Genomic DNA, 23,967 nt, shown 5'->3' on the forward strand with positions numbered 1-23,967 from the left:
AAGCTGGCAAATGTAGGGTTTTGCATATGGTCATTTAGTTTTCTCTCCACTGATAACCAGCCTGCCTCCATCTTAGACTTGAAAGTCATCTTACTGTAGAGACAAACTAGATTCATTCCTGTTTATGATTAAATCTGTTTCTCAAGGATTAGGCTATGTTCCATCTGTAACTTGTCTACAGATGGTTCTGTGCTGCCTATTCCAGGAAAAGAGCAACCCCATCTTCATTTCAAAATGTTGTTATAGCCACCTTGTTATGACTACCTTGCAACCACGTCTTTGTTTTAGGAGGCTGTTACGATCAACTTGTGATGTTTATGGTATGCTGCTGTAACCTTGCCTATTTGCCTGCCAAATCCACCATTTAGAAACCTCTTATTCCTGAACTATAACAACCCTCATCTTCCCCAAGTCCCAAACTGATCTCTCTGTAGACAAATAAAGAAGGTTTCTTTAAACAAATAATTTGGCAATTGTTTGTGTTGATGGTCTTTCTCCTCAAATTTGTGAGATTGACACCACCTCTATGAATTTATTGGATCATCTTTCAAGTTTTTGTTATCTCATGGTGTCTAAGACAGGCATTTTTTTCTCCTTATATCTGTTTCTGTTCTAGTTTGCTTTCTATTGCTACGATAAGCACCACAGCAAATGGCAACTTGGAGAGGAAAAGGTTTATTTGGTTTGCACCTACAAATGGCAGCCCATCATTAATGGAAGTTAAAGTAGGAACTCAATCATACATAGAGTCAGGAATTACAGAGGGACACTGCTTACTGCTCTGCTTTCCATGATTTGCACAGCTTGCTTTCTTAATCAAGCCAGGACCATCTGCCCAGGGCTATGCCATCTCGTACCAATTATTAATCAAGAAAGTCTCCCACAGACTTGCCTACAGGGCAACTTGATAAAGACAATTCCCCAAAAGACAAGTCCCCCTTTCCAGATGACTCCAACTTGTGTCAAATTGACAGAAAAATAACAAGCACATTTTTAAACTTTATTGCATAGATGATGCTCTATGAAGATTTTATATATTTATTTACTTTTACATTTTAATCCTAACTGAATATTCTCCTATGAAGTTTTCATATTGCAAAGGCATGTGTGTTGGCATATTGTGTCTGTACAGTATGGATAAAATTTTCATGTCTCTCTAGCAAGTTCTGGAGAATGCATTGTCCTATATCAGTTGAATCATAAGTACTCCAATCCTACGCTTCCATTCTAAATTCTTGACACCCTCCCAGAAGAGTCACTCACTGCTTATGAAGATGGTAGTTGCCAATGGCTAACCTCACAGCCCCTATCTTCTTCTACTCGGTGATGTTCCAAGTGTTTCCACTGTAGTCAGTACCTCTCTCATACTCATGAATGTCTGGATTATGGCTAAATTACCACTCTGTTAGTCACAAAATGGGGAAATTACATCCTCACACTGAGGAGATACCGATCTTTACAGGGCCCTTTTTACCTCCTCTCTCCTCTAAGATTTGTTATATACTTTAGGTTATAGAAAGCCTTGTCTCACGCTACATAGTTAAACTCAAATGATGTTATATATAAACACATAACATTAAATACTATACAACCTCTCAGATTTTTCTCTCTTACACACACACACACACACACACACACACACACACACACTGAACTCATTGAAATATAGAGTTGTAGAGTTAAATGGTGGCTATCAGAGGTTGAAGGTAGATAGAGAGGATGTGGAGAAAAGTGTTAAAGGGATAAAATGTTTTAGTCAGGTGGAAGAAATAAATTCTAATGGCATACTACCTAGCATGGTGACAGTAGTTAATAATGTATTTAATATTTCAAAATTGCTAAAGGAGTAGAGTCTAAATGTTTAAAAGTTGACAAGTAAATGGAGTGGTGGATACACTATTAGTCTGGTTAATCATTTTTAAATGTCTATCAATATCAGAATTTCAAATTATAAGCCAAAAAAGGTATACAATTAGTTTGCAAATTTAAAATTAAAGACAATATGCATGTTTACATATAAAAATCTACCATCTATCTATCTATCTATCTATCTATCTATCTATCTATAATCTGTCTGTCTGTTCACCATCTATCTATCTTTATATCTATCTATCTACCGAAAATCTCTTTCTAAGGGCTATGCCACTCAGGTCATTTCTGTTTTTAGAAACAGTATAACTAAGTACTAAGTTCATCTGACTCTAGGGCAGTGAATATTATTTATGAGACCAGAGAGAGCTCAGACACATGCATTTTGGAAGTCAGCAAAAGAGAATCAAGAAAGCTATATTTATATAAGCATTGATGAGGTCCAGATCTGATATGATTCTGAGATTACTAGAATGAGGAGAATGAAGAAGGGAGACATATAGAAATATGAACAAGGCATATTTCCCTCAAAGGTCTTTGCAATTTTGTTTACATAGGGCCAGTAAATTTTTGCCTTCTCCAGACACATGAGATACTTTCTGTCCTATGACCCAGAATACAGCTGTCCCCAGATGTTCTGTGGGTGTTAAGTCTCTTCACCCTAATGGTCTTTCATGCTCCTCGACCTATCTGTGCTCTCCATAACTAGGTACATATGCTCTATGTATAGAGGACAATTGTTTCTTAACTAATAGATTTTTATTTTAAAATTGTTAGATGTTGCAGAATGATCTGTCAACAGCACTTGAGATATCCAGGAAAGCTGTATAGAACAAGCTAGTTTGGTTGGCTTGGTTCCCCAGCCCTGCAGGGGAAAGCTCACATTCTCATATGAGACATGGGAGGGTAAAAGGGGAAGGGAAAGCAAATCTCTCTCTTGGATATTGGCCACTGCGGGGACCATAGAGCTTTTCCCAGTAAGTTATTTCTATATTTAATAAAATATCTTAGACCTCCTTTTCAGGTAGCATTATTTACATCGTCACCCCCTCCAGATAATCTTTTGATAAACATGGATTTTATGCTATCTACTGTATTTTCAAGTTCTTGGTAAAGTTGAAAGCTTGCTTGTTAGCACCCCCCATTAAACTGTAATAAATTCATGTTTTAAAAATTTTGTTCTTGCAAAGTACTGTAAGTTAGCAATTTCCTTTAAGATTGGATTTATCCCCTTGGCAACAACCTTGTGATGTTGAAGATGATGAAGATAGTGATTATCCTTAGCATTTTTCTTGTCCACTTCTCTCAAAGACCTCCAGATCTCTTTCAAAAATTAGAAGAATTCAGACTACACTCTTTAAAGTAGCTGATAGGGCTGGTAAGAACTTTAAACATTATTTTTTGACATTGTAGGTGTTAAATATGACTTCTCTGAAATCATTACATACCTATCAATTAGAAAGTTCTGCTAAAAATTAACATAGCATACTAAATGAATAGCTTTTGGTAAAATTGCACCTTAGAAAAAGCCTGAGTCAAAATGCAGTTCACTTCAATTGCACCAATATCATTTGGAACTGTTTGCCTACATCCGTTTTCTGAATCACATCTGTCCATTTGGAACTCAAAGTTCTTTAAATGTTTGTTTTCTAACAAGGCATGGTTTTATTATCCAAGGGTATGGGTGCTAAACTCATGACTATCTTTTATTATTTGTCTGTTTTTAATTGTGTAACATTTGATTTACAGAAGTCTATTACAACACAAAAAATCTTGATTCATATATAATATTACTAGTTATATTAAATGATTATTTTTTCTTATGATTTCTATGAGACATTCCAAAGTACAAAAGGAAAATGTACAATTTTAAGTAAATTTCTAGCAAATGAACTATATTCGTAGTTTCTAAAATATTTCATACTCATTACTTCACTGAATTTCTTTGAATCACTGGGAATTTTTCTCATATTACAGAGAAGAAATTGAAGACTTAGAGAAGCTAACAGATTTTCTAAAACCAAAGCAGACCATGTTAATTGTGATATGTAGCTAACATTCTGGTAGTATGTTCATCTTGCTAAAAATGAATTATTTTCCCTGGTAGTTTTAATTTATGATGTATGATTGGCCCATTCTGTTTTTGAACTTCAATTAACAATACAAATAATTCACGATCTTCCTAGAAAATCTGCACCTGTTTCCCACTCTCTGGGACTTGGTACTTGTGGTTTTTGTGGGAATCATTATTGTCATCATCATCTTTTTGTTGGCTTCAATGTTGTGATCATGGCAGCAACTGAAGCAGCATCTTAGGACTATACTGATATTCAGAATTATGTTAGGTGTGGGCATTGTACTAGATTAAGGCATATGAAAAGTAGTAGAACCAAGTAATGTATTCAGGAAAACAAGATAAAAAATGACAAATTATGGATTGACAATATCTTAATGGATAGAGTGGTTGCTAAGCAAGGGTGAAGACTTGTGTTTGAATCTCAATAAATTACACAAAACTGGGGGTAGTGTTGGCCCTCTGTAGCCAAAGTAAAACACGATCAGAGTTGGAAAGAGGAGAACTCTCTAAAGATCATGAGATGGTTAACCTGGCATACATATGTGTAAGAGGCAGGGGTGAAGAACCAAGAGTCTGTTGCAAAGAAAGTGGAAAGTGTGGAAAGACACCTAATGTCCTCTGACTACAATATATGCATGATAACAGGCACATATCCACACTTGCACACAAATCATACACACACACACACACACACACACACGAAAGCAAAGTGATGTGTGGATGACAGAATATATTCGCAGGTCTAAGGAGGCTTTGCATACTCATTGGTTCTAAGAGATAAGTGTAAGAATATTCACAGTAGTTGTGTCCAATGGCATCAAAATGCAAACCCACGTGTGGGTCAGTAACAGCTTGGTTAATGAAACTGTGATACAAGTATGTAACAGAACACTACACAACAAAGAAAATGAACAGCATACAATCACACTCAACAATATGAGATTACTATAATGAATAATGTCCTAAAAATGAACCCCCCCCCACACACAAATGTGGCAAAAGGTCCATTTCCTTAAAACTCAAAGTCAGGGACAAGTACAATGTATTGTTTAGAAGTTATAGACTTGGGTGAGAAAAGAATTGATTGAAAAGGCAAGATGATGGCTCATTCAAGATGGCTAAAGTTTGGAAGGTGATGAGGAGACCTAATAGCTGCACATTTTCACACCTTGTGTCACCTCTGGGTACTGGTGTCATGAGTAATATTTTCCTGAGTCTATGAAGCCAGAAAATTACATTTCATGCACTTTTTAAAAATGTAGGCAAGATCTGCAGTTAAAGGTTCTTTAAAATAAATGTGACAAGAGAGGAGTTTGAAATCACTCTGTGAGAGACACAAGAAAGTAATGAGGAGAACAAAAGAAAGATGGGGGAGAAAGTAGACCTTGCTGTTTTGGAGTAATGTCAGAATAAACAGACCCCAAAGGAAGTTCAGGAAGACCTCCTAGTGTGTTGTTATGATGAGGCTCCTCTTCTGTAGCTTTCTTGAGACCTGTGGAAAGGTTGATACTGCTTTCTGATTAGATGTAGTACTTCAGTGAAATCAAAGAATGCTTGGCACAAAAGGAAAATAAAAGCCAAGTTGGTAGAATAGAAACCAAGCAGTAGGCGGTCAACCTGTCTAGACTTTAGTTCTCTACTGTAAAAGGATAATACTACTTACTCTATTGTGATTTAGAGAAAATAACAAGCAGACAGGTTGAAATTGGGAAGTCGGTGGGCCAGTTGGGTTTTGTATTTTCTTTCATGACTTTGAAAAGAATTATTCTTCACTCATTAAAACTAAAGTCAGTAGAATCAGATAATAAAAACAATGAACAAAAAAGATCACCACCACCACCACCACCAACAACAAAACATTACCAATCTGGTTTTTCTAGGAAAGAGAAAATTTGACCATGATGGACCTCATTGTTAGATGACAAAGTTATCCAGCACAGGGCAGCACATATCCCTGTCAATAAGGGTGTCGTTTCCCTAGGGCCACCATTACACCCTCTCATATTTTCTTATCTTTCAGTTGCGTTCCTCTTTAATATTCTCTTGACATTTAGGCTTCTACATTGGCAACCTAGAGCAGCACTGAAATGAATCTAAGTATTGTCTTACTTCTTTCATGATTTTAAAGAGTTGTTGGCTGTATCTCTTAACTTCCTATTTCATTGAGGAACCCTCCCAATAATCCACCCCTTTAATAATGATAATTTCTGCAAGTCATGCATTTTTATACCACGATTATGGCTCTCATATAAATGTTGCACTTGTACCATGTTACCAACCATGACACTTAAATAGTAGGGCTGCTGACAAGCAATTCAACTATAGGTACTGCTTACCATGTGGGAGATGGCTAAGGAAGCCTGCTGCCAGGTGTCCATTACTATCTTCTCATCTACCTCAAAGTTAGATTCCAAACCTTCTAAGGAGGGATCGATCTTGCCCTTCAGTAATGCTTTCACCTTTGGTTTGATGGTAACATTTTCTGGAGAACTGGATATTCGAGGAACTACAGGAATTCTTTGGGGGAGGAAAAAAAAAACAAACCAAAGAAACATAAGGGTTTCATTTAACAGAATTCTATTTCTGTGACAGTGTTAGTTTGTGCCTCTTTGTTGTGTTGCTTTAATTCACACTTCCAAGGTCTTCTTAGAAGAATTATTTTGAAGGGCTATGATTGGAAAATGTTGTATTAATCACATTTATGTGGCCTACAAAATCTTGCTAATAATAGAAAACTCGCAGCAAGCAGTAATAAGACATTTCAGATTAAGTTCTCAATAATTAAAAGAGGAGGGTTAGATAAGTCATTATGAAGAAAGACCCCCCCAAATGCCTCCTTTTGTCATATTTCTAGGGCATGTCTTCTCATGAAGGCAAATCAGTATGGGAAAAGTAAACCTAATGAAACTTATTCAAGATGGTCAATAGCATAGTAAACAGAGGTGATGTTTGTGTGGATGTCAAAGTGAAGCTTCAGAAGCCCTTCCCTTCCTCGCTTATGATAGAGGGGGCTTTCTCTTCCTCAGGCGCTATGGCGAAACACATGGCTGAAGCTTGTTCTCCACCTTCTCTCATTAATATTCACGTGGAGGTCTTAGAACAATTTCTGAGAATATACAATCATTGATCCTAGCATCTCAGGGGTTAACTCAAGTATAAGGAATCACCTAGGGTAGAGTGTTCATTTGTAATTGGGGTCATCCTCTAGTGACAAAAATATAAAGGGCCTTAAGTTTGGAGAAGGAATTGGAAAATAGTAATTCCAAAAATGACTTGGCTGAAATTTTAACAAGTGAGTCTGTTGTAATTTAAGAAAAGCACACATGAGAGGAAGATGCCATGTGACAGGGTTCAAGCATAGGGTTTTTTTTTTTAATTGGGGAAAGGGAGAAGGGAGACTGACCTCCGAAGATAGGAGCAGCAGGAGAGAGGAGAAAGGAAAGACAGGGGGAGAGAGAGAAAGGAAGGGAGAGAGGTAAACAGGCAGAGAGAGGGAGAGAAAGAGAGAGAGAAGGATGGGGGGTGGGCATGGCCCTTTCAAAAGGGAATGCAGTGAATGTGCAGAGGTGGTGCTCTGAGTGGCTGCAGCTGAGGGTGTATCCTGTCAGAACCCCAAGGACAGGCCAGTACAGATGCCTGGATACTAACAGTATCAGGACCAACAGCAGGAATAATATTTGTTTTTATAGAATCAAGAAGGTGGGATTTGGAATACGTATTTAGAAAGATAATTGTGAACTCTGGAAAACATCTAGCTTTCTCTTGTTTGGAAGTATCGAATGAGATTTCTTGAATTGACACTTTGATTTTCACAGTGTGTGAAGGTTTGAATGAGAATGCCTCCATAAATTCATGTATTTCAATGCTTAATCCTCATCTGATGAACTGTTTGGGAAAGGTTAGGAGTGGTGATTTTGGTTGCTGGAGTAGGTATTACTTTGTTGAAGAATATGTGTTACTGGAGGTGGACTTTGAAATTTCAAAAACCAATGCCAGGCCCAGTGTCTTTCTCTCTCTTCCTGCAGACCAGGGTGTAAATCTCTCAGCTACTGCTCCAGTGCCATGCCTGTCTGTTTCCCACCAGGATGATCATGAACTAACCCTCTAAAACTGTAATCAAGCTTCCAATTAGATGCTTTCTTTTATAAGAGTTTCTTTGGTCATACAATATCCTCACAGTAGTAGAGCAGTAACTGTTAGTATTCAGGCATCTGTACTGGCCTGTCCTTGGGGTTCTGACAGGATATGCCCTCATCTGCCGCCACTAAGAGCACCACCTGTGCACATTCACTACCTTCCCTTTTAAAAGGGCCCTGCTCACCTCCCATCTCTCTCTCTCTCTGTTTCTCTATCTCTCTGTTTCTGTCTCTCCTTCTCTGTATCTGCCTCTCTCTTCTCTTCTGCTATTTCTGTCTCCAGAGGCCACTCTCCCCCATTCCCTCCCCATTCCCCATTCCCTTCCCTCTAATAAAAAACCCTCCACATGAGCTCTGTCAAATGGTGTCTTTCTCTCTTATGCCACTTTTTAAAATTACAACAGTAACTATGACTTAGTACTTGAAGTTCTGATGATTTAACGTAACTATAAAGGCAATGCACTGAAAATACACTCACACATTGAATTATATCTTGATATCCAATTAATGCTAAATCAAAGCTATTCAAGTTCCAAGTTCGTTTGAGGTAGATGTGTGTGTGTGTGTGTGTGTGTGTGTGTGTGTGTGTGTGTATGTGTGGCCATCTGTAGACACTTCATATAGTACAAGACTTTGCTTTGCAGGACAGTAGTCATGACATGTCACTTAGGAATTCTTTGGGTTTATGACCCACTAATTTTAACCAGGATCATCTATCTGTATGGCCACGGATTTGGAATTATCCGCTGGAGTTTGGAGGCTTACTGCTTGTCACATACTGAAGACAATGACTGTCTCTTCCTAAGAATCTATCAGTTGCCAATAGTTTAGCAGAGGGATAAGATGCTATGAGCTCCTATCATACCCATGTGTGGCTGTTTACAGGCTCAGTCTTATTCAGGCCCAGTCCTGGCAACTGAAGCTCCTGTGGAGTTTTGTTTGCAATGGCAACACACACACACACACACTCTCTCTCTCTCTCTCTCTCTCTCTCTCTCTCTCTCTCTCTCTCTCTCTCTCTCTCTCTCACACACACACACACACACACACATCCTGATGGTGGCATCTTCTAGCCTCTATATTTCCTTCCTCATACATTCTTTCCACTTAATCCTTCTGTAGTATTCCCTGAGTCTTTGATGGTGTGGTATAAACGTCATGTTTAGGGTTGAGTGCTCATTTATTCTAAGTCTCTTGAGTAGGCATGAGTCTATGTACTCATGGGGAGGAGAAGAGAATGACTATTGTGCGAGGGAGATAAGAGAGGTGAAGAGTGATACTAATAAGAACTACAAGCATACGAAATTGCCTAAAACCAATTTTAATCAATACAAACAGAAAGGGGGGTTATGGAAATGAGAACAAAGGCAAATGTATAATAAATCTATATTAAAATTATGGGTAGTTTTTGATGAAAATGAGCTTAGAATTCATTTATTGGCAGGAAAATCCCTGTTCTATAGGTAGTTATGTCACTATCAGGAGATATGAAATTAGGTATGCTACTTGAATTTTTGAGCCTCACTTCTTGGAATAATGCAAACACTGTATTATCATGGTTGTTATCATGAATAATTCTTTATTAACTAGTACAATTATTATTTTGAAAATATTATGTGGCTACCATTATTGTTATTATGGGGTTGTTGGAAGGAATGAAGTAGAAAAACTATGTAAAACTGGTTAACACTGTACTTGTTTCTATCTATATGTTATAGACTGTGGGTGCTTGGTTGGTAACTGGTATTTGTATTAACTGACTGATCGTCTCAACAGTCTTGCCACAGCAGTGATTTGAGATTGAGATTGGTACAAAGTTGCTCTGCAAAAAATAAGAACTGTCTGTTCTTCTGTGGGCTTATTGTACTAACCAACATTAATAGCTTCCCCATTATGCCTGCTTTGCTATTGTGTGCCAAGAACAGAATGCACTCCCACTATAGACACTGAAACTTGGTCTCCTGGTGATTCTGATGGTTCCTATTGCCTCTGGTATTTATTATTGTTCTGATTTCTGCATTTTTAGCAGATTGTTCAATGTTTTTCTTTTATTTGGGACAAGAAAAGGGTGTATATATGTGCCTGACAGAAATGTAGCATTAGATGAAAGAATCTTAGAGTGAAGAAAATGTATCTTTGATCATTGCAAAACCTGTGTGGCAAAGCCATCTCCAGTTATTTTTGGAACAAGGGAGGGATAAACAAAGTGAGAACATACAATACTCACCATTAAAAATTGCATATAAGCATGAGTAAACCATTATATACTATCTAATAACAAAAGAGGCCATTCTTTATTAAGTTTTTGAGGACCAGGGTTTACATGTTTCAATTTCCAGACATGATCCCATGGATTTTGTAGATGCTATTTTCTGTAGTTTTCATAACCTTGCTTTCACAAGAATGGAAATGGAAGCTTAGTTTGAGATGTAGTGACTTGACAGACCAGTGAGTTATCTTAACCCACTTAAGTACAATTAGTAAGAGACAGACTCAGGATTTAAACTAGACCAATCTGGTTTCAAAATATGTTCATTCTGCTAAGTTTTGCTTTTTGCTTACACAACTCTTGTACCTATATTGACTAAATAAGCATCTAGGCAAAGAGGCTTCTTTTAAATATAAAATACATAGCTCATGTGATTGGAGGTTTAAATATATCATTCAGTGTCTTCATTTCATTTTGTAAATCTAACATCTGCCTGTACTTCCATCTTCATGTCTTCTTTTCTCATGCTTGGCTTAATGATCACCAGGAAATACTGTTTTAAATTTCCCTACACCTTAAACTTATTTTCAAATAACACATTTACTCCTAAATGATATTGAATTCTGTTTCCAAGGGCTTTATCTTAAATCATATAAAAGTAAGTAAAGGTAGATCTTAGTGTTTAGTGGCTGGAAGCCACACCATGGGGATCACTATCACTCCCTTTACCCTAGCCTTTCCTGATGGCATCTTCTCTGTCACGTACATCCTCACTGAGTCTGAGATATTGTCCTTTCTCTCCAGTGCTCATCTACTATATCTATAAAAAATTTACTATGTTTTTATTGCAGATCCTTAATTTGGCCAAAAATGTAGTTTGTCTTCATCCTACCACTAAGTTCCTGTTTCTGTTGGCAACAATCTGATTTAGATTGTTAGTATCTTTCAGTCTTGTGAGGTCATGATCACATACCGTTTGACTTTTACTACTTCTCGATTTCCTCTCCTATAAATGAAGAATGGCAGTCCCTTCCATTTTAATTTACACAAACTGTCTCTCTCTGTCCTCCCCCTTTCTCTCTTATACACAGACACGCACAGGGACACAGAGACACCCCCCACGCATTCCTACATATACCCCCTACCCCACTGTCTGGTTCTTTCCTTTAAGTTTCTAATCCCTCACCAGAGGTCTTTGGGGCTAAATGTATCTCGGAATAAAGAAGTGACATAGTGCCTAGTATCCACAGCAGAGTTCTGTAGAAAACTACACAGAAAACAAGTGATACCTCTCTAACCAAGGGAGGAAATATTTATCAATAACAAGATAAATAATCATATCATGTCAAGTTAAGGTAACATCAAAGTTAGAAAAAATAACTCAGCTTTTAGAACATTTTGGGGTTTCCATTAATAGGAGCATAATTTATAATTGAAAAACCACAGTGCTGTATGTTCAAAGCAATTACAGTGTAACACAATTGTTTGCCTTACCTAAGCTGGTTTTCTGAAATATCTTTACCATCAAGCTGAACCAATGGTATCCGAGTAAATTTCTTATTGTCTTCTAGTGGGATTTTGGATTCCATTGCTCTGTAATAATCTTGGAGGAGTCTTTTGGTATCTTGGAAACGGTTCACTTCTGCCTTTAATACAGAAAGTGGATATCAATACTCAACTAAGAAGAGACTAATCTATATGTATTTCTGTGCTATATATGTATACTGTAAAGAAAAATTTAAACTATGTTGGTTGAAAGTAATTTCCCAGAAATTAAGGAAGACCCTTGGTTATTTCCTTGTCCCTAAAGTTTTCATAATTATTTAAGAAAGCAAATGACTTTGCATTCTATATGTTTACTGACTGTAATTCCATTTAAGCAAGTGATAGTTTTATACCTTTTGAAAATTGGCACTAGAAATTCTTAAATCAACAACTGAAGTAACTTCTTTGTCCTAGCAATAATTCAATTGCTTTGTGGGTACCACAGATGCTGTATGTACAAGAACAAAATGAAACCAATACTAGGTTCTTTTCCCCTGCTACAATACAAACTATTTGTGGAAACACAATAAAAAAGAGAACAATGTGAAACAATTCTCTCTGTACAGTTTCCTGTCTTGCTTAATGTGAACAGGACAGACATAACTCAACTGCTCCAGTCCTCTTTGCTAAACTGCTTTGTTGGAGTTGCTAGAAGAGACCTTGAAGGAAATCGAGTGATTCAGAGGAGTTGGTTGTGAAACAATTGTCTCCCTGTCAGTGAACGTTTACCCTTGTGACACACATGCACTGGGCAGTGGACTGTGAGTCCCTAAACAATTTTAATGCTACAAATGTAGAGCCTAGATTTCCAACTGAGTCTGTCTATTACATCATATGATATACTTGTCCTTCTCTTTGGTGAAGTATCTATTACTCCCAGACTTTTTGTTGTTGGTGGTGGTGGTTGGGTTGTGTAGCAAATATGTGAAGCCATAAATGATGAACCTTGTATGCAGAGGCCATACATGATATCTAGTTGATTGAAGAGAGAGAGAAATTTTTTCTTTTTAAAAGAGCAGTGTTTAAAGTTTTTTTGCTGAAGGTAGCCTAAGGACATAAACCAAGGGATTACATATTACTTGGAGGCCTGTTCTTTTCTGAGGGGAAACAGGAGGAGAGGGGAGCAGTGGGATCTGGGGGAGGGGAGAGGTGGCTAGAGGAGACAGCGGTGGGACAGGGAATGGGAGGAGGGGAGGCTAAGTCTGGATGTATTATATGAAAGAAGAATAAAGAAAAAGAAAAAAAATGTTTCCAAACTATCCATGTGACTTGCATTACCACAGTCACAGTTGACAGCAAAGGGTTGCCTGTTTCTGCATGGTAGTGTGCAATATAAGAATAACAGGTGCAGGCTGGGCGTTGGTGGCCATGCCTTTAATCCCAGCACTCGGGAGTCAGAGGCAAGCAGATTCCTGTAAGTTTGAGGCCAGCCTGGTCTATAGAGCGAGTTCCAGGACAGCCTCCAAGACAAAACAGAGAAAACTTGTCTTGAAAAATCAAAAAACAAACAAACAAACATAACAAAACAAAACAACAAAAATAACAGGTGCAATATGATTGTTTTAAAGAGAAAATTATTAGATGCTTTATTTCTGATTTTTACAATATTAAACTCTTCTAGCTAAATGACTTGAACAAGAGGAAATTTATTTCATTACTTTGGGTCTGCATTATAAAATAAAATGAACATTTGCATATTATTTTAAATTACAGGAAGTTTTATATATGAGCACAGTACTTTGAAATGGTCAAGAAATCTATGACATATTTCTTTAACACTGAGTTAAAATATTCACACACAGAATAATCCCATGGTTTAAAGAAAATCACTGGCATATGCCATGTTTCAGTTTGGTAAAATTGCAGGGAAAATTGTTTGATTAAATTATACTCACAGGAACTCACACAATATCATATTTACAATGAATAATATGCAAATATAAACTTACCATGTAGATATTGATTATTGACAATTTGGGAAACTGAAGAAAAATATGTGTGTGTGTGTTTACGAAAAGCTGTTAGTCATTGAATTAATACACTGTAGTAAGAAACCTGAGATGTGTTTCTTTTTTAAATTAGAGCATTGAACTATTCACTAATTACTAGGTTTGGGAGACCATAGTTTACAGACTCAGTCTTTGAAACTCTCCTGGTTTCTGTCCCTAAGACTTACATTATGACAGTAATTGTTTTATATAAAATACTAACTCATTTTAAGGGGAACAACTTGATTCAAATATAAACGAATTTGAATAGGATATCAGACCATTTTCAGAATTCTCCTCTAAGAAAACGAATTGTGATTCCTTTCATATTTATAAAAAGTAAATAACCCTCTGCTATGTGACTTCTTTGTTGTCGGGGTTTCAGAATTTGCTCTCTTTTTTGTGTGGCACTCTGGATTGAGCCTAGGACCTCCAGCATTCTAACCAAGCACTTTTACTTCATGTTTGACCTATGTTCCCAGCCTTCTGATTTATTTATTTCTGAGATGGGATCTTACTACGTTTCCCGGACTAACCATGAACTCCTTGTGGGCCCTGGTCATGTGATCCTCCTTCCTTAGCCTCTTGGGTAGGTGTGCCTTACAGGTGTGCAGAACCAGTGCCAGCTTAGAAAGGCCTCTCTAAACTTTACTGTGTGGAGAACTTGCTGCAGAGGCTGTCCATCAATGTCTTGTTGGAATGAATGAGCAAAAACTTTCCATGGTCAAGCAGGTTTAGAAATTCAACACTTATGTGCCAGAACGATTTCTTTACCCATGGAGCATCTTAGTGCCCGGCTATGTTAGCAGGCTTGTCTGTCTCCCAGGGGAGGCAGATAGGTAGCATTATGCAGCACTTCCCAAAGTCACTTATGTAATTACAACGTTTTTCTAGATCAGCTTTGGAGGCAAGTCTCCGGGGAACCTATTTGGGCAAGCAATTATCTAGCTGTTTGTGAGCTAGCACACTCAACTGAAGGTTTTCTCAAGATTTTGTCCGTGTGCTGAGATGAAAATTTCTCTTGAGCTTGTGCACCTTTCATTTTTACAGGGTTTATTGTGTGCTGCCACACAAAGCTCTCTGTGTTCTCCCTGTGAAACTGTACAACTTGAACAATGTGGTTGACATAGTAGTGTTCCAGAAGGAGTACTGACTCTGCGGGTATGGTCAGTCCAAATTCCTGCTCCTTCTTTCCCTTACTAGATGCAACTATTGGGCCCGGAGTTCTGCCTCAGTTGGCTTCAGTTTCCTTCTCTATGCAATGAGGATGACAATAGAACCTCCAGCATGATGCTGCCATGATAGTTACTGTGTTCTCCTGGAAATTTCTGAGAGTAGTACCCGGCATGTAGTCTGCTATTCTATTTTATTTTGTCTTGTAGGCTGTGGAGAATGGGTCAATGTCTCAAATTATATATGAATGAACTACAGAGTCTTATCTAGACCACAGGAGTCATTTATGGCTCTGACACATGAAAATGACTTACAAATATCTGCTGTACCTTCATTATTGGATTGTAGCTACTTCTTACATAACATTTGGTAAAATCTGTTCATAATATTTTCTTTCTATGTGTTCAAATTGATACCCCAAGCTTCTGCTCAGATGAGTTTAGGCTACTTGTATACTTCACTTATTCCTTTGTGTAAACTATGCATTAGGGAGCTAAGTGTACTCCTTAATACACTTAATAATATGCTTAAGAATGTCTCAGAATTGTCATTTGGTTGAAACTTTTAAATCTCTCTTATCCTCATAGTCCAGATTTGCAGCATGCTTTCACAGTTTTCCTTGTTCTGATATCCTGATTTCTTTAAGCCTTCCACATGGAGATAAGATAGTTCTTCTTCATTCATAGGGGGTACACTTCAATTTCTTTATTTAATACCTGACTAATACCTTTGTTTCTATACAGAGAACATACAGTGTTGACACAATGAAAAAGGGAAACTTTTCATTCCAAGTAAGATGAAACAGAATAAATTGGTGCAAAATGGAACATCAAAAGATTTACCTCATCATTGCTGACACAAAGCACTGCTTAGTTCTACCGGATATAAGAGACAGTTTATTCTAAGCAAAATGTGAGTGGATGGTCTGTACCTTCCAAGTTAATCAACTACAGATTCATTCTTCCCTTTACTGTTCTGTCAACAAAAATTAAGCATAGCTTGACTAAGATAGCCTTGATAGAACCCTAAGCACCTCTAATTTTAGACACACTTTTGCCAGACTCTCAATCCCTGTTCTCCATCAATACTTCAGGAAACCGGTCCATTGTAAACCTCTTTCTTGGTGTTTTTGAAACACACATTTGAAGAGAGGCCTTTTATCAGTTTTGTAAGCCAGGAATGCCTTCCTCAAGATCAGAAAACCCTGCCTTTGAATTATAGTTATTTCCCATGACAGTATTTCAAGTCCTATATGAGGGGAGGAAAGTGACTGCTGTGAATGTCTTTATCACAAACCTATCTCCTGCAATGAAGACAGGAGGAATTTCAATTAATAAACAAAACTGGGGCTGGAGAGGTGTCTCAGGGTTAAGAAAGTATACCACTCTTTCAGAGGATTATAGTTCCCAGCATCTACATTAGGTGGCTCATAGCTACCAAAAACCCCAACTCTGGAAGGGTCCAAAGTTTTCTTCTTGTTTACACGGGCACTGAGCAGGTGTCAAAAGCCACACTCTGACACACAGATACACATGTATTTAAAAGCTTAAACAATACAAAGAAAAGACAACTCATCTCTCTCCTCATCCTGTCTCAAGCCTAGATCTCTCAAAACCTATCTAAAGGCACTTTGTTTTTGGGGGACCTAGCAACTAAAGGCCCAAAGGCTGATCTGCACTTTCTCTCCTGGTCATAGCAATTGTACGCAGGGTTGTAATGTACTTACCCCCCCTCCCCCAAATTATGGCAGGGCAGCTTTCTTGGGCTAAGGTAGCCACTTTTAAGTATTTGCCAGTCTGATCAAGTAAACACCCCAGCTGCTGGCAGTGTCCCTGCAATCTCACAGAATATACACAGGGAAGCAGAAATGGCCAGTAGCTGCTTGAGACGTGCCGTCTGTGTGGTTGCTTGACTGAGACAAAACAAAATGTTTAAAAAAATTTGTTAGCTAATTTTCTTTTTTTTATTATTTTTTTATTTTATTTCCAGTTTAAATTTAGATAAGAAGCAAGGTTGCTTCACAAGTCAGTTAATTTTCTTGGAAAGCCACAATGCATAACAGGCAGATAATGCATACCACATAGGGTGTTATGAGCAAGATGATCCTTGAGCAGACCCCTAACATTCCCGAGGGAGGTGGAGACCCCTAACATTCCGGAAGGAGGTGGTCCATGAGGATTATGGCTGCAAAGGGAGTCTGTGTCACTGTCTGGTTGCTCCTACCTGCATCAGGGAAAAGAAGTGATTCATTGTTATCCCGACAGAGTCCTGCAGCCAGCTCTCGTTAATGATGTCAAGCCTCTCCTGTTCTGCCTCCTCCTTCCTGGCATCACAGATGTCCCACAGGCGGTCTCGCAGATCCTGAGTGGGAAGACAAACAGCACGACTGTGCTTGAGAGTCGTGCCTTGTACAGCTTCAGTACCATGCACCTGAGCTCTTTTGCTTCCGGAGATGTCCCTAAAGGAGCCGTGCCTAACAAGTTTGTGTGTTAGAGTCATTTATTCAGATGACAGTCACACCTCTTGTTCTCTCCGACCATACGCCCACAGTTCTCACAAACCCATTCCCATCCCCTTATCCATGGATGGATCTATTTGTGTATTAGAGTTTTGTTAATAAGCTTGTTTGGTTGAAAATCACTTTGTGTGAATTAAAAACAACAACATCAGCAACAATTGTCTATTGTTAGTGGAAAAAATACATTGTTGCATTTGGACCAAGGGTATTAACTTGTTAACTATCAGAGATAAGGAATGACCAGAACAATGTGTAAGCTTAATGGAATGCAGAGTTCAGCAGGATACCAGATAAAGAACAGTAAGGAAGACTATGAATAGAACAATATATAACATAATGTTTATACAAAGCAATTGGTCTGTAGTATGCGCATCTGGGATATTTCATTTATTTTATAATTTATATATAAGTATGCCTAAATTTTAATGTCAAAATTATGGTGGCTCTGTGTATTGGTTTATTCTCATATGTGTTGTTGATGCATTTGCATCACCCATCGGGTGCCTGAAAGCAACAGTAGGTACCTCATTATCTTTATTTTTATAAGAGGACACTGGGTCATAGGGAAGGCATTTTTCCTTGGGTGAGTAAATGGTGAAGCTAGAATGTGAATCTTCCAGCTTCAGTAATGTATAGCTCTAGGTTACACATCAGAATTGATAGTAGATAAAAGAAGAATTCAAGACAGAAAGGGCATTAGAGGCTGTAGTGGTTGTTATATTGTTTCTAAGTACAAGATACACTTGATCATTCTGTCTTCATGAGTCCAACCATACTTCCTTGGAGTTTAATGGAGAGCTTAGATGCTTGGACATAGATACCACTGCTGCCACCTACCATGTTGATCTCCTTGCCATATTTTTTTCACCTATAAAATGTGATAGTTACTGGTGAATACCTAGGATCATGGATGTGCAGATAAAATTAGATAGTGACAACAACAAGCGCATGCTCAGTGTTTAGAAGTGACTGCTGCTAATTATATAATCAATGTGTAAAAACCATAGGAAGGAAAGGGGACACAAATGTCTTAGTCATAGTAGTTTTAAAGTCTTCGTATTTTCAATATGAGAGTATGAAAGGATAGAGCTGGGTTTTCAACTAACATTACCTATAACACTTGAAAAACAAAACAGATATGAAGCCTGACATGGTGGAGCACACTTTTAAACCCAGGACTTTGGGGGGGGAGGGCAGAGAAAGGCAGGTCTGAATTTGAGGTTAACCTGGTCTATATAGCCCCAGGGTGACAAAGAGAAATCCTGTCCTGAAAATCCAAAAGAAAAATGTATATACATTATCCTTATCTCAAATCTACATTTATTTATGGCATCAAGGGAAGTCTAATTCTGTTTAGGCATAGCCATTTTCTCTACTGTGTACTCCTGCTGAGGATCTATTGTTTAAACGGCTTACAGTATTTTCAGTGAGATTTCTTAAGTCCAAACATACTGAAACTTTCAAATAGAAACCATACTTGATTCCTAGAATCCATGAATATATCCTAATAACAAAAGTTTACTCAGAGGAATATGTACTGTCTTGTTCTCTCCTGGCATGTTTGTCGGCAATGATTTTGCCTGTCATCTGGGTTGATATTTTAATTTTAATGTTTATTTTCCTTATTTGTCAAGTAGTTGAGTTATGCTTTTTATTCTTATTAATTCATTTCTCCTTTGTCAAGTTTAATTTCTATATTCTTTTTGAAACTATATTTACATATTTTCATGTATACACACAAAATTAATCAAAGTAAATAAATTCTCTCTCACACACAGACTATATATGTGTATATATAATGAGATCATCAAATACACACATGTATATTGTATATTATCCAGTGCTAATATCTCTGAGGGTAATCTTAAAATATTTGTCTAGCTTTTTGTAAATAATTAAAGAGGTCTCTATTATAGTTATATATTTCAAATAGTTAAAAGTAAAATGGGTAAAAATAAAGGTGAACTTGTATTTAACCCTAGGTTGGAATACTTTTTAATTGGTCATTAAAAACACCATAGTGAAAATTTCTATATTTATTTACATAAACTTTAAAAACTCTCTGCATAAAACCTCATTTCAAATAAGCAAATGTCAAACTGGAAATATATTTATATTATTAATGAATGGTAGTTATCCATAATATATAAAGAAGACATACTAATCAATAAGAAAAGGAGCTGATTTCAGGAGAAAAGTAAGTATAAATCACAATCAGGATCCAGAAAGACTAACTTCAAATGCAAAATAAAAAATGCAAATTTTAAGAACCATTTATGTTTTACCCACTAAAGTGGAAAAAATTTAAACATAAGATAGAATTAATATTGGGTGCATTCATAGAATCTGTTGCTTAAAGTAAAACTGAACTCTATTGTTAATTTTTAAACTAAAGTGAAAATAGGAATTTGCAAGTTCTCAATGTCTCAAAAATATGAAACATAAGCATAATAAGTAATTTTAACTTTTTACTTATATCCTTAAAATTTAGTCCACTAAGTTATTTATTATTAATGGTGTCAGTATGTATGTAGCTGGTTGAAATTTTATATTAAAAATTGGTACATAACAAAGTTTTTTGGGAAAATTAATAATGGAGACATCTCCAATGAATTATAATAATGTTCACTCGTCATGCCATTTAGTCATAAAAATGTTTTAAATGAATTTTTATTCATTAATAAAACAGGTATTAATGAATAAAAATGGTAAAAGCAGTATGTGTATTGTGGTACCATTTTTTTGAAAATAATTAGAAATGATAAGTATATTGCATACACCTAGATAATAATAGCAGTGACAATTGGCAAAGATTATGTTTTCTTTAATAATTTTTACTTATTGTTTAGTTTATCTACAAGAAGAATATGGGGCACTTGGGCTTAGAAACACATGACTTATTCAGACTACTAAATGTCACAGTTCTCTGCCCATAACTATATACTATGAGAAAGAGACATACAGGAGAGCTACTTTAGGGTTGGATTTATGAATGGTTGGGCAAGAGATAGAAACAACAAGCAGTTGTAGGATTTATAGATGCATGAATTTTTCCCCCTTGAGACAGGGTTTCACTGTGTAGCTCTAGTTGTCCTGGAACTCACTGTGTAGACCAGACTGGTCTCAAGCTCACACGGATCTGCCTACCTCAGCCTCCTGAGTGCTGAGATTAAAGGCATGTGCCACCACTGCCTGGTTTATATGCCTGATTTTGAGGAATGGTTAAGAATAGGTAACAGGAAAACACCACTTAGGTTAAAACCTTTGGCACCTCCCTGTCACCCAAGCCTTGCTGTTTCTGTGAGCCAATCACAAATTGGTATCCCAACTGGTTTTCCTGATCTATAACTTCCCACAGGAGTTTTTAAACCCATAAATCAAGGTCTCTTGTCTATATTATAAAATAACCCCAGGTCTTAGGTAACATGGCCTCACACAATCTCTCTGATCTCGTCAGTAGCCTCTCATCTGTGCTCACTTTGCTCTCTGCCTTTTGATAACCTCCACACACATCAAGACTCCTCCTGATCTCCATGCCTTTGTTCCCCACTCTGACTGAGAAACCTTCCTCTGAATAAGCATGTTGTTCACTATGGTATTCCTGTCCATAGTTTGTTATAATATCTCTAAGCAGGATTTTCCACATCCACAACAAGCAAAATAGTTACAGAAATGCCTCAGCCTCTTGTCTGTTTCCTTGATACCATCATAGATTTAAAAAAATAACAAGCAAACATAATAACACACTCACCTTATGGTTATTGGTTTTTGATTATTCTGTCTTTTGGCTACCAGCATGGAAATATTTTTGAGTCATAGACTTTGTGTTCACCTGTTAAACCCTAGCCCTGTGGACATAATAAATGATTTACTATTTTCTGAACAAATGATGAACACTGGGGTAGAATTTGGCAATCTACTTGTTACACAAATGAATATAGAGATACCTTGTATAGAAATTTCCTCCAAGTTGATACATTTGATCTTGGAAGGAAGCTGCTTAAGAGTCAGGATATTCTAGGTCAGGTGTGGTACATATATCATTAATCCCAGCACTTGACAGGTAGAGGCATGGGTATCTATGTGAGTTTGAAATCAGCCTGATCTACACAGTAAGCTTTACATCATCTTAGGCTATTAAGTGAGATTTTGCCTCAAACAAACTCACTCACTAAAGATGTTCTAAAGGGAGATGAAATATTCCGTCTTGTAGAGAAATAGCTCCTTAAGACTCAGGAAAGGCTGATCTCGAAAATTTACAAAGAACTCAAGAAGCAAATCTCCAGAACACTAGGGATCCAATTAAAAAGTGGGTACAGAACTAAATAGAGAATTCTCAATAGAGGAGTTCAAAATGGCCAAGAGACACTTGAGTAAGTGCTCAACATCCTTAGCCATCAGGGAAATGCAGACCAAAACAACTCTGAGATACCATCTCACTCACATCTGAATAGCTAAAATCAAAAACACTAATGACAGTTTATGCTGGAGAGGATGTGGAGAAAGGGGAACACTCCTCCACTATTGGTGGGAATGCCAACTTGTGCAGACACTTTGGAGATTGGTATGGAGATTGCTCAGAAAAATGGAAATCAGTCTACCACAAGATTCAGCAATTCCACTCTTAGGCATATACCCAAAAGATGTACCCTCATACAATAAGGACATCTGCTCAACTATGTTCATAGCAGCATTATTTGTAATAGCCAGAACCTGGAAACAACCTAGATGCCCCTCAACGGAATAGAGAAAATGTGGTACATTTACACAATGGAGTACTACTCAGCAGAAAAAAACAATGGAATCTTGAAATTTGCAGGCAAATGGATGGCACTGGAAGAAACCATCCTGAGTGAAGTAACCCAGTCACAAAAAGACAAGCATGGTATGTACTCACTCATATATGGATTTTAGACATGGAGCAGGGCATTGCCAGCCCACAACCCCACCGCCAGAGGTGCAGGGACGATCCTAAGAGAGATATGCGTGCCTAACTGGATTTGGGGGGGTGGGGGAGGGTAGGAGGAGATGGGAGAAAGAGAGAGAGAAAAGAGGAGGGGAGAAGAGGACATGGGAGAGCAGGAAGGTTGAGCCAGGGTAAGAGTAGAGGAGAGAAGGATGGGAGATACCATAAAAGAGGGAACCATTATAAGTTGGAGGAGAGATCTGGCACTAGTGAGATCTTCATAGATCTACAAGGATGACACCAACTGGCACTAAAGGCTACCTTAAATATCCTCCCATTATAATGAGAATGATGACTCCCTTATATACTATCCTAGAACTCTCATCCAGTGGCTGATGGAGGCAGAGGCAGACACCCACAGCTAGGATCCGAATTGAATTCCTAGAACCCAGTTGCAAAGAGGAATGATGACCAAAAGAATCAAGATAAGGGTGGCAAACCCACAGAGGCAGCTTACCTAAACAAGGGGGAACACATGGATCCCAGACTGATGACTGAGGGGCCAGCATGGGACCATGGGACTGATCCAGACATCCCTCCCACCAAACTTGGGTGACAGAGAGGATGTCTTGGCAATCTATGGGACCTTGGTGAGTATAGCAGTATTTATTCCTGGCATAAAGATGGATTCTGAGAACCCATTCCACGTGGAGGGATGCTCTCTCAGCTTGGACACACCGGGGAGGACCTAGGTCCTTCCCAGGACGATGTGACAGACTCTGCTCTGGGGAGCAGAGGGGGGATGGAGTGGGGGTGAGGGGCTGGGAGGTGTGTGGTGGGGGAGGAAGAAGGGAGAGGGAACTGAGAATGACATGTGTAAAAAGTTAAATAAAAAATATGAAAAAAAGACTCAGGAAATTCTAAAAGAAGGCTCATTAAAATTCAGGAAATAAACAACCCAGAAGCTTCAAACTCCCTCAAACTAAGGTATTGCAGAGTTCCACTCAAACAATTGAGGTTATTATTGCTCTTAGATGCCTACCTGAAGTTGACAGTAAGATCCTATTGCTGAAGATACTACCTTTAGTAGTCAAAGGACCTAAAGAAATCAAGTCACTATTGATTAGGAAGCCTCCTCCTTTCAAGCTAACTCTCATAGTCTGAAAATATGCTATGTAGACTGCTAGAGGAATTAAGACTTTAGGGTTGGAATTAAAGCCCATGCTATATGAGTAAACACATACCTTGTACTGCAAGTGTGGCCCCAAGGGTGAACCTACACTTTATTTGCTTAATGGACATAGTACCAAACTACTGTCTAAATCCATCTTTCTACCCATAGATTTGTGCAGTTCTCAGACCTCATTAGAAAAATTTCTTTGTGCAGTGGCTAGTGGCTAGCATAGAAACTCAGGAATGGTCAAAGTACAAAGAGTAAGTGACTTTGGGGATACTCAACCATAAATAGGACAGCTGTATCACAGCTCCATCCAGTACTATGGCAGAAGAGGTTGTAGAAAAACTGTAAGAGCCAGAGGTCAGAGAG

At 37.8% G+C, this 23,967-nt stretch overlaps 1 protein-coding gene across 4 annotated transcripts in view; it reads right to left on the reverse strand.

The window, feature by feature from the left end:
• Spef2 (sperm flagellar 2) overlaps positions 1-23,967 on the reverse strand; it is a 169,549-nt gene that overhangs the window by 34,880 nt on the left and 110,702 nt on the right. For all 4 annotated transcript variants that reach the window (XM_040757663.1, XM_013119022.3, XM_040757660.1 and 1 more), the window contains 3 exons: positions 17,221-17,358; positions 11,786-11,937; positions 6,283-6,463 (listed from right to left, as the gene is read on the reverse strand). In XM_040757663.1, coding sequence (XP_040613597.1) covers positions 6,283-6,463; positions 11,786-11,937; positions 17,221-17,358 — 471 coding nt within the window. The remainder of the gene's footprint in view (positions 1-6,282; positions 6,464-11,785; positions 11,938-17,220; positions 17,359-23,967) is intronic.

This window comes from Mesocricetus auratus, unplaced genomic scaffold (assembly GCF_017639785.1).
Source record: "Mesocricetus auratus isolate SY011 unplaced genomic scaffold, BCM_Maur_2.0 Super-Scaffold_100015, whole genome shotgun sequence".
NCBI lineage: Eukaryota > Metazoa > Chordata > Mammalia > Rodentia > Cricetidae > Mesocricetus > Mesocricetus auratus.